Source organism: Eimeria tenella, genomic scaffold (assembly GCF_000499545.2).
Source record: "Eimeria tenella Houghton genomic scaffold, Eth_scaff70, whole genome shotgun sequence".
Lineage (NCBI taxonomy): Eukaryota > Apicomplexa > Conoidasida > Eucoccidiorida > Eimeriidae > Eimeria > Eimeria tenella.
In genome coordinates, this window is record NW_013543440.1 from 158,211 (window position 1) to 168,818 (window position 10,608).

The 10,608-nt window shown below is 48.5% G+C and overlaps 2 protein-coding genes across 2 annotated transcripts; one reads left to right on the top strand and one right to left on the bottom strand.

Moving 5' to 3' along the window:
- Positions 1–369: 369 nt before the first annotated feature.
- Positions 370–4,674, top strand: ETH_00032240 (uncharacterized protein; the record flags this gene model as incomplete). The annotated part of the gene is made up of 8 exons (XM_013378024.1): positions 370–453; positions 1,357–1,426; positions 2,363–2,454; positions 2,668–2,766; positions 3,423–3,533; positions 3,773–3,859; positions 4,208–4,322; positions 4,613–4,674. The coding sequence occupies 8 exons, from the start codon at positions 370–372 to the stop codon at positions 4,672–4,674; spliced, it is 720 nt and encodes a 239-aa protein (XP_013233478.1).
- A 4,205-nt stretch (positions 4,675–8,879) lies between these two features.
- Positions 8,880–10,166, bottom strand: ETH_00032245 (uncharacterized protein; the record flags this gene model as incomplete). The annotated part of the gene is made up of 1 exon (XM_013378025.1): positions 8,880–10,166. The coding sequence occupies one exon, from the start codon at positions 10,164–10,166 to the stop codon at positions 8,880–8,882; it is 1,287 nt and encodes a 428-aa protein (XP_013233479.1).
- Positions 10,167–10,608: the final 442 nt, after the last annotated feature.

Consider the following 10,608-nt stretch of genomic DNA (forward strand, 5'->3'; position numbering starts at 1 on the left):
ATTTCTGCTGCGTCGCGCTGCAGCAGTTCCAGACGACAGCAGCAGATGCAGCAGCTGCTCACGAAACGCGTCATTGCTGCTTTCTTTTGGCTTACCCTTCAGAGTTTAGGAATTAAAATTTATTAATTATTCATTATGGTTTAAAATGCAAGGCTTAGGGTGCAGCTATTTTGCAATTAGCCGCTAATTAGGGGGCTTTCCCGCAATAGCGGCGCAGCTTGCCGCGGCAGATTCTGCTGCTGCAGGATCTGAATCGATGCGGGGCCGCCTTGAGCCGACGGAGTTGAATTAAATTAATTTGAAATATAAATAAAGAAATTAAAAATGTTTTAATTTCTCATTTCGATCCTCTAATTGGCAAAAGGGAAAATGGCGGAAGTTTCGGGCGATCCGCGAGCCGTCGAAAACTTGAAATCCTATCTGGACGTGATCAAGGAGTCCTATGCTGCAAATGTACATTTCTTGAAATTAAAATTAAATAAAAGAAAATAAATATCAAATTTAAATACAATAAAGGCTTAAAAGACCAGTAAATGGTGGAAAATCCGTATCTTGTCGTCTGCTGTTCAAGACACAGCGCCCTGGATTCAATTCAGCAAATTGGTTTGCAATTTTTTCGAGTTTTTCCAAATCAAATCACTTTATTGGAGAACTAAATTAATTTGGCAACAAAAATTGTTTATTTAAATGCAAAAGAGAGAATAAATACGGCAGATATTGAACAATTCTCTGCAAAAAGTGTCAAGTGCCAACAGCAGTGCAGCTTTTGCTGCAGATACACCGCAGCAGCTGCAGCAGAGGCATTCCAGCAGCAGCAAAACACCGCCAGTTAATTATAAATGATTTTCCATAAATATAAAATATTAAAAACGCATGCACACAAACACAATTCCCCTCAAACCGCACTGCTCAGATACTTCTGTTAAACTTGCATGCAGCTGTACCCACTAATATGTACTTATATATGTATATATGTATATATATGTATATGTACATATATATATATATATGTATATATATATATATATATACACGAATAGATATATAAAAATATCATATATAAATCATATTATATCTGTATGTATATGGGGTGGAAAAGATGAAGAAAAGCGGAAAAAAGAAAGAAACAATCTGCATGAAAACGAAAAGTAAATGGAATTTCTTTTGACGTTTTAATTTGCAAAGACTTTCCACTCTCAGCAGCTGCAACTTTTGAATATCTGCCAGCAGCAGCGCAGCAGCTGCTGCTGCTTCAACGGGAGCCACAGCAGCAAAACAACAAAATTAAAATTAAAATTAAAATTAAAATTGAAATAGAAATTATAATTGTTTTGTTTGAAGTTTGTTTCTGTGCAGCCGTGGAAGGCGCGGCTGCTGCTTGTGTTGACTGCGGATGACTCAGACCCTCAATTTAATGCTTTGGAAGGTAAGTTTGAGTCTCAGCAAATAAATAAATATAAATAAAGATAAATAGATAAATTATATTTTAATTTAACTTCATAATTCCCCTATTTCCCGCGGCTTTCCTCATGCATTTCATCAATTCCCAGATTCCCCATGTCAGCCTTCGGCTGTAGGTACACCTGAAGATTCCTGTGCACGAGGCTTTCTGTCAAGTTCCCCACAACTATATTTTTCTAAAGCCATTTCCAGCACATTTATTAACTTTTTATTTTATTTATTCTTTTATTTTCAATAACTGAACAGCTTAAATCCAAAATCTTAATTTGCTCTTCAACTTTCTTGCACTTTATTAGTTATCAGCTGCAACTTGAAATTTCGTTTTGATAATTGAAATTAAACTTCAAATATTATTTATATATATTTGTATATAATTATATTTTATCACACACATATAATAATTCAGATTTTATTTCCCTGCGCATTCCAAGCACTTAAACGAGCTCTTTCCTTGAACTTAAAGCACAAAAGCTTGCAACAGCACTAATGGTAACATTTCTGCTGCTGCTGCTGCTTCTGTTGCTGCCGCTTCTGCATAAGCAAGAGACTTCGTTTGCTTTGGGTGGCTCTTATCCTTCCAAGTTTATTTTCAAGTGAATTGCTTTCAGCTTTGCTGCGCGGCTGCTCGCAGCAGCTGAAAGCTGCTGCTGCTGCTGCTGCTGCAGCTGCAGCTGGCCGCGCTGTCTGCTGCAGCTGGCTGGGCATTTGTTTGCTGCAGCAAATCTTGTGGCTCTTTTTGCTGCAGACAGCAGCAATTAACTTGGGCTCTTTTCTGTGTTTGAATCAGCAGCAGCGCCTGAGTTGTTTTGCTTATTTGATTCAAAAGACGTGCTGCATTTATTCATTTTAATAAAAGAAATACTTTAATTTGAATTTAAAAAACTTCAAACTTTGCATGCAGAAGGACTCAGAGCGAGAGCAGCAGAGAACTCGGCAAAGGCCATAAGTGGCATTGGGCTGTACATGGCGAACTTTGCGATTTTGCTGCTGGAAGTAAGTTGTTTTCGAATTAATTATGTTAATTGAATTAAATATATTCAATTTTAAAAGCATTCATTTAATTAGAGGTCCCTTCCACTCTTTCGGAGCACCTGCGCACCGCTTTCAGGTGTACGTACACCCCGGTACGTACACCCCAGAGGGGGCGGCGGCGCCACTTTTTTCATTTTTTCATTTATTTCATTTTTTTTGCATTTTTGTTTTCAGGGCCTCACGTCGGGCGTAATGAACTGCATGCGCTGGCTCGACACTTTGTGTCAGTCTCAGAAAGTGAAGCAAGGATTGGTTTTGTTCTTTTCAGATTGCGTAAGACCTTGCAAACGAGCTGCTCTTCAGCGAGCAGCAGCAGCAGCAGCAGCACCAGCAGCGAGAGCCAGCCTGCACGCAGCCAGCAGCAGCAGCAGAACAGCAGCAGCAGAATCTCAACTGAAGAACTTCAAACTCCGTTTTTCCTCTTTTCCTGAATTTGAATTTGCATCCTTTTGCAAGTCTGTATGCAGCAGCAATTCATTTCATTAATGCATCTCCAGCCTCTTGCTTTCTTTGCCTTTTTGCCGATTATTTCTTTTCTTGCATGCAGGATTAAAATAAAAATTACAATTGACAATTGCCAATTTAAAATTTTAATTTTAATTCTGAATTTCCAATTTAATTCGTGTTTCCAGTTTCACTGCTTGGGGTGTACGTACAGCCCCTGCTGCACTCGTTCGAAAGTGGAATTTCATCTTCTGCTTTCATTTATTTAGTGTTTCTTTTCTTTGGAGTTTGTTTTCGTGAATTTTTTTTAAAGTTATTTTTAATTTTTGAATTAAAACTTATTTTGTTAATTAGTGCTGCAGCACCAGCTTCCAGTTTTCTGCCACAAGTTTCTGCTGCTCTCGAGTTGGAGACAAGCTGATAAAGACTTCTTTTTGTCTTAATTCTGCTGCTGCTGCTGCTGCTGCTGCTTTGTTCTTGAACAGCGCACTTACAGGCTAATGCCAACTTACTGGTCTTTGCGTCCCAAAGAGTTCTTGGAAATGAAATTCGAAGAAGGCGAAAATGAAATGACGGAAGAAGAAGTTGCCAAGCAGGTCTCGCAGCGGCACGATCTGTACATACACCCCAATTTTATGCGATTTGTGAATATTTGAATTTAGGTTTTTGCATTTTAAAGCATTTTAGGAAGAGTAAATTGTTCAAGAAGGATTTACGAATTATGAAATGGAGAAGAGCCACAAGTTATGTACTTTTGGATGGTGATTTATTCATTGAAATAAAATAAATTAATTAACTCCAAAAAACTATTTTTTTGTTTTTATTTCTATCCCAGGTGATGTCTCTTTACGAAAAGATGATTTACTTCACCCACGAACTCAAAGCCACGCAACCGGAGGCCGACGTCCGTCTAAGTCCTAGGGTTTAGGGTTTAGGGTTTAGGGTTTGAAGCAGTTGTTCCTGCACTTATTTCCTTTCTTCTTCCTCTTTTCCTGCCCTTAAGCTGCAAATCCCGGGGCATTTAAGAAGATTAGAATACAAAATTCTTTTCAAAAAAGTCTAAAAAAGGAATTTCAAACTTTGCCAAAAGCCCCACTTGCTGGCCCTGTCCGGGGCTGCATGCAGCAGTTTGCATGCACCTTTTCTGGCCTTAAATTTGCACTTGCGTTATGGGGCCCCACACCTGCCGCGGCCCAAAGCCAGCAGCAGCAGCAGCAGCAGCAGCAGCAGCAGCAGCAGCAGCGAGCCCCTTGTGCTGCTGTTTCCGCAGCTCGAGCCCGCCGGGCTGCTGGCCAAGGAGTTCGCGCGCTTTGCCCCGGACCCTCGAGCAGTTCAAAACCTTTTGAGTTCTCCCAAAACTTTCTCGCTGCTCTTTTCCGTCCCAGGTGCGCAGCTGCGGTGTACGTACACCGCAGGGTCGACGGCAGCAGCTCGAAAGCCTCAAAAGTCTTTATTTAGAGTTAAAAAAAGGAAATATAAATTAATCGAAACTTGGAAGATTGCTGCAGTTTGTTTCGTGTCTCTTGGATTCTTTTTTCGTTTTTTTTTGTTTTTTTTTTCTTTTTCTTTTAATTCTCCTTTCCCCTTCTAGTTCATTTAAAGTGCTGCTGCTGCTGCTAATCTTTTTCGTTTTTCTTTTTTATTTCCATTTCTCTTTTCGCATTTTCCGTCGCAGAGTTCTGCGAAAACCTCCTGGGGGACTTCTACGCCACTCTGCCTCGAGACCGGGCCTTTTGAAGAAGCACTTGGCGCAATTTAAAAAGCTTTAGCTCGATTTAAAATTAAAATTTAATTTAATTTTAATTTAAATTCAATTATAATACAATTTATATTCAATTATAACTCAGTTTAATTGCTTCATTTGCTGCTACTTTCTTTGCTAGTTCATTTGCTTTGGCCTGCTGCTTGAGCCGAAGCCAAGAAGCAAAAGTGCGAAATTTGCTGCACGAATTTTCGTGCATTTGCTGCTGCAGCTGCTGCAGCAAAAGGACTTCATTTTTGCTGCTAGGGGCTTTTGCTGCAGGTGACCCTGAGGGGCGCAATCCAGCTGCTGCTCTGCTGCAGCAATTACTTGTTTAAATTAAAAGTTATTTTTCGTTTTTGTTTTAAATTGGCAGCAACTTGTAGCAGCTGTGCAGCAGCCCTGAGGCGCAGCTCTTGCTGTGTGCACCGAGGCTGCACGTGGTGGTACGGAGTCTTCGAGAAGATTGCAAATTAATATCAAAAATATAAATCTTAAACCCTAAACCCTAAGCCCTTAACCTTAAACCCTAAAGCATAGGCTGCGAAGGAGATATTTGACTTTTTCGAGCCCTGTTGATCTGCCCGCTGGCTGGGAAATGCATTTAGGGCTATGTAGGTTCAAACTAAATTGAAACTGAGGCATTTCAAAGGAGAAAAGAAAAAGAAAAAGTCTAAAAAGTCAAAAATCTCTGAAGTTTGAGTTTGGGGCTCAGCGCTGAAGTTTCAGGGTCCTTCTGGTCAAGGGGTTGTGAAATGAAATGGAAGGCAGAGAGGAGTTGAGGAGAAACTGCCCTCACGGTAGCATAGTCTGTCAACTCTGGGGGAAAAATGAAAGATAAAAGAAAATAAATAGGTAAAATCTATTTTAAAATTGATTTTTCTCTTCAATTTTGTCTATTTCCGTCACTTTATGTCAGGACCAGCTGGTTTGCACACCGTGTACAGACACTGCGGATGGTCACCTATCGCAGTCCACGCCCGCTTCAATGACACTTCTATTTCTGAAACTGCGGAAACATCAGTTCTGTTTGTTCTGAATTGTTTCTTTTTGAAGTGTGGAATATTTCGTTGAATTAATCCCTTTCAGGTCGAATTTGCTTCGCTTTCCAGCAATAATGCTGCGCTTTCTCGTGTTTCTGCTGGCCTGCTGCAGCCTCACCCTCGCTGCTCGTGCAGGCCGTGCAGGTCCTACAGTGCCTTCGGAAGAAAATGAAGAAAGTGTTTCTCCCCGCCTTTTCCTTCCTTTAGACACTCTTGCCTACACTTTCTTCCTCGACAAACTCGATGAAGACGAGTGAACGAGCGGCAGCCGCTCCCACTGCTGCTGCTCCTGCAGCAGCAGCAGCAGCAGCAGCAGCAGGTGACAATTGACAGCGCGCGAGAACCTTACTTTCTCGCGGCTGAGTCTCAAGCAAATAAGAGCTGCTCCAGAAGACCCAGCAGCAAATCTGAAAAGTGGCCTAGACCCTTTTGCTGCAGGTATTCACGAAAAGCCTTTTGAAGTTGACACAGTGCTGCTTGGGGCAGCGGGAGCTGCTGGGGCTCTCATTCTGGCAGCAGCAGGAACAGAATAGCAGCAGCAGTAAGAGAACAGCAGCAGCAGTAAGAGAACAGCAGCAGCATACGGAGAGCAGCATAAGGAGAGCAGCATAAGGAGAGCAGCAGCAGCAGCAAGAGAGCCGCAGCAGCAGCGAGAGAATAGCAGCAGCAGCAGGAGCTCGGCTGCTCTATTCTATTAAGCTGATACTTCTTCTTCTTTACAAACTCAGAGAGCCAACAGGTCTTTTAAAAATATTCTGGAGAACTTTCTAAAGAGTAATTTCTTTCCTGCAGCTCTTGGCTGTTTCTTTCTGCTGTCTGTACACCCCAACGGGTGCACAGACACCCCAGCTGCAGCGCAGCTCAGGCAGCAAGTTTGAATTACTACCTCTGCAATACAAGTTCTTAAATCAGCAGCAGCAGCAGCAGCAGCAGAAACGTAGCAATAGGCACGTGCGCATCTTCGGCCTGCCGCAATCCTTGCACTTCATGTTATCAGTACTCAGCTAGCTAGCTCGCCACGTAGCTAGCCAGCTCCAGCTAGCCGTCACAGCTAGCCACAGACGGCTGTCGTAGCTAGCCACAGCTAGCTGTTGCAGCTAGCCACAGCTAGCCGTCCCAGCTAGCCACAGCCAACTGTCACAGCTAGCTGTCGCAGCTAGCCACGGCTAGCTGTCACAGCTTGCCGCAGCTAGCGTAACAGTCACAGCTAGCCACCGCGAGCTGTCACAGCTAGCCACAGCTAGCCACGGCTACCCGCCACAGCTAGCTGTCGCAACTAGCCACAGCTAGCTGTCACACCTACGCACAGCCAGCGGTCACATCTAGCTGCTAAAGCTAGCCACAGCTAGTTGTGGCAGATAGCCACAGCTGGCCGCAGCTATCCTGCACAGCTAGCTGTGACAGCTAGCTGTCGTAGCTAGCCACAGCTAGCTGTAACCCAGTGCCACTCAGCTGCCTAACTGGGCCTCGGTCGCTGCTGGCTAGCTGTTCAGAAGTAGGACTGTCTCGCTAGCACCTAACACAGCCGCTGCCTGGCAACAAGCAATATCTCCAGCTAGCCAGCTAGCTGGCTAGCTAGCTGGCTAGCTAGATAGCTAGCTGGCTAGCTAGCTAGCTAGCTGGGTAGCGATGGAAGAAGTGCGCGATTGGCAAATTTGAAGAGGCTTTGTTATGGAAGAGTGGGGCCTCGAGAGCCGCTCGGCGGGGGGCCCCGGAATTACCTGGAGTTATAAATAGCTGCATGCAAGTGCTGCAGTTGTAAGCAGCTGCATGCAAGCTGCATGCAAGCGCTGCATGCAAGTGCTGCAGTTGTAAGCAGCTGCATGCAAGCTGCACGCAAGTGCTGCAGCTGTAAACAGCTGCATGCAGGTGCTGCAGTTAGGAACAGCTGCATGCATGCTGCAGCTGAATGGTGCATGCAAGTGCTGCAGTTAGGATTTGCTGCATGCAAGTGCTGCAGTCATAAATAGCTGCGTGCAGGTGCTGCAGTCATAAATAGCTGCATGCAGCTGCTGCAGTTGTAAACAGCTGCATGCAGCTGCTGCAGCTGCAAGTAGCTGCATGCAGCTGCTGCAGCTGTGAACAGCTGCATGCACGTGCTGCAGCTGCGAAGAGCTGCGTGCAGCTGCTGCAGTTATAAACAGCTGCGTGCAGCTGCTGCGGTTGTAAATGGCTGCGTGCAGCTGCTGCAGCTGTAAATGGCTGCATGCAGCTGCTGCAGTTGCAGCAGCTGCATGCAAATGCTGCTGGACCTTGCAAACGCGAAGCGGGCTGTGGGGTGTACGTACACTCGGCAAATCCCCGCGCCGGAGGTCCGCAGGGCGCCTCGAGTTCTTTCAAATGGTCCGCGCCACATAAGAAACAGTGGAAGAAATAAATTAAATAAATTTGGAAATATAAATAGATTTAAATGAATTTAAATGCACTTTCTCGATTTAAATGCTCTTCACTTTCTCCGACACCCCGCCACTTCGCCGCTCCGAAGGCTCTTCTTGTGCTCAGTGCGTGCCCGCTTCACTGCCCGGAGCACGTCTTCAGCAGCAGCAGCAGCAGCAGCTGCTGCTGCTGCTGCTGCAGCAGGGTCTCGTGTGCTGAGTGCTTTCGGGAAGAAAGCAAAAGCGCCGAATGCGAAAGTGGCACAAACGTGCACTGTACGTACACCTGAACACCTGCAGCAGGGACCCGCCTGCGAATTTCTTTCTTCAAAATCCCAAAAGTTTCCCTCAAACGGCTTGGGCAGCAGCAGCTGCTCGCGGGCCCCTGTTACTCCGTGCTGCTGCTGCTGCTGCTGCTGCTGCAGGTGTCGCTGCTGCCGCTGCAGCTGCTGCTGCTGTTGCTGCAGCTTTTGCTGCAGTTCTGCTGCTGCAGTTCTGCTGCTGCAGGTTTCACTGCTGCTGCTGCGGCTTTGCTGCCGCGGCTTTGCTGCTGCTGCTGCCCCTCTTTTGCTGCAGCACGGAGCTGGACGGCTTGAAATCCCTCTTGTCTGCGGCCAAACAAATCCCAAAAATTTGCACTTCAAACGCCACCTGTGTGAACGCGAATGGACAAAGGCAGAAGAAGACTGCTGTCAAATCAGCTCAAAATGTCTGCATTCAGGGCCCTGGCCCGCCCCGCGCTGCAGCAGCAGCAGCAGCAGCAGCAGCGGGGGCTGCGGGCCGCTACTCCTTCAGCTTCCCCGCAAGGCCCTCCGCCGGGGGCAGCGGCTGCCACAGCGAAGACAGCAGCAGCAGCCGCTCGCCGCCCAGAGAGTCTGGAGTGTTGCATGCAGAAGAAGAAGAAGAAGCAGAGCAGCAAGAAGAAGCAGCAGCAGAATCGAAGTCATCGACGGGGCTTTCGGGGGTCAAGCAGCTCAGCGCCAGCTGCTTGCCGCTGCTGCTGCTGCAGCTGCTGCTGAGTTCGGCCTTGCGCTTGGCGGCGGCCGCCGACGTGAGCGCGGCGCCGCTGCTGCTGCTGCCCGCCGCAGCAGCAGCAGCAGCTGCTGCTGCTGCTGTTTGCTGCTGCAGCCGGCCCGCCGGACGGTTCCCCACCACGAGGCACTCCAGCGCCGAGACCTTTCGCTCGAGCTCGCCCAGCAGCGACACAGAAGAAGCAGCAGCAGCAGCAGCAGCTCCGTTGCTGCTGGGGCTTCCTGTTTGGAAAGCACTAGACAAACCTGCTTCTGCTGCTAGCCGCAAAATCAGCTGCTGATTCAAAAGCGACTGCGCCTCCATTTTGCCCCCGAAGCAGCTGGACAACGCTGCTGCTGCTGCTGCTGCAGCAGACCCAGAGAAGCCCCCGGCCTCCGCTCCCGGCGCCCGCCCTGCTGCTGCTGCTGCTCCCGTTGCTGCTGCTGCTGCTGCTGTTTGCAGGTCTGTTGTCTTCAGACTCTCCGTCAGCTCCATTATTTGCCGCTGCACTGCCAGAAGCTGCAGCACCTGCAGGTACTGCGCAGCAATAGTGTAGTTGGTGGTCAATGCATGCAGGTTCACAGGGAGTTCCGAGCCCTCGCTTGCTGCTGCTGCTGCTGCTGCTGCTGCTGCTGCTGCTGCTGGGGGCCCAGCTGCTGCTGCTGCTGCTGCTGCTGGGGAGGGGCTGCCTTCGAAGGACGCCAGAGAGTCCCCGAAGGCTGTGGGGTGTACAGACACCCCAAGGTTCCCAGCGCCGCTCACGTGATCGCTCACTGCAGCAGCAGGAGCAGCTTTGAGTTTGCTGCGGCTGCGCCGCTGCTGCGCCAGCCCGCCGTTGCTGCTGCCCGCGCTGCTGCCGCTGTTGCCGCTGTTGCCGCTGCTGCCGTTGCTGCTGCTGCAGCCCCCGCTGCTGCTGCTGCTGCTGCTGCTGTTCATGATGGTGTTCCTGTGCAAAGCTGCCTCAGCTTCATCGTAGGGCTCCCCTGGGAGCTCAGCTGAGAAGAAGACGCGGCCGCGAGGGGTGTTGGTCTGTTCTGCTTCGAGCTGCTGCAGGAGCATCAGCAGCTGCTGCTGCTGCTGCGTGTCTTGCTGCAGCAGCACGCTGAGCTCTTTCAGCTCCTGACTAAAGGAAGCTTCGGAGGACTGTTGCTGTCCGCTGCTGCCGAGCGAGAAGCTTTGAGCTGCGCCCTTGGGCCACAGGCTGTCGCTGAACTCGGGCAGCAGCCGCTGCTGCTGCTGCTGCTGCTGCTGCGGCTGCGGCTGCGGCTGCGGCTGCGGCTGCTGCGGCTGTGGCTGCAGGGCATACGGCGGGGAGGAGGCGCCGTTTCTGGCAGCTGCAGCAGCAGCAGCAGCAGCTGCTGCTGCTGCTGTTTGGGCGCCCACGGCGCCGAAGAAGGCGTTCCGAGTTGCTGCTGCGTCAGCGCCCCTGAGGGCGGTTGCGAGTATGTCTTGCTGGTCGCGTTCGTCTTGCTGCTGCTGGAGGTGCTGCTGGAGGTGCTGC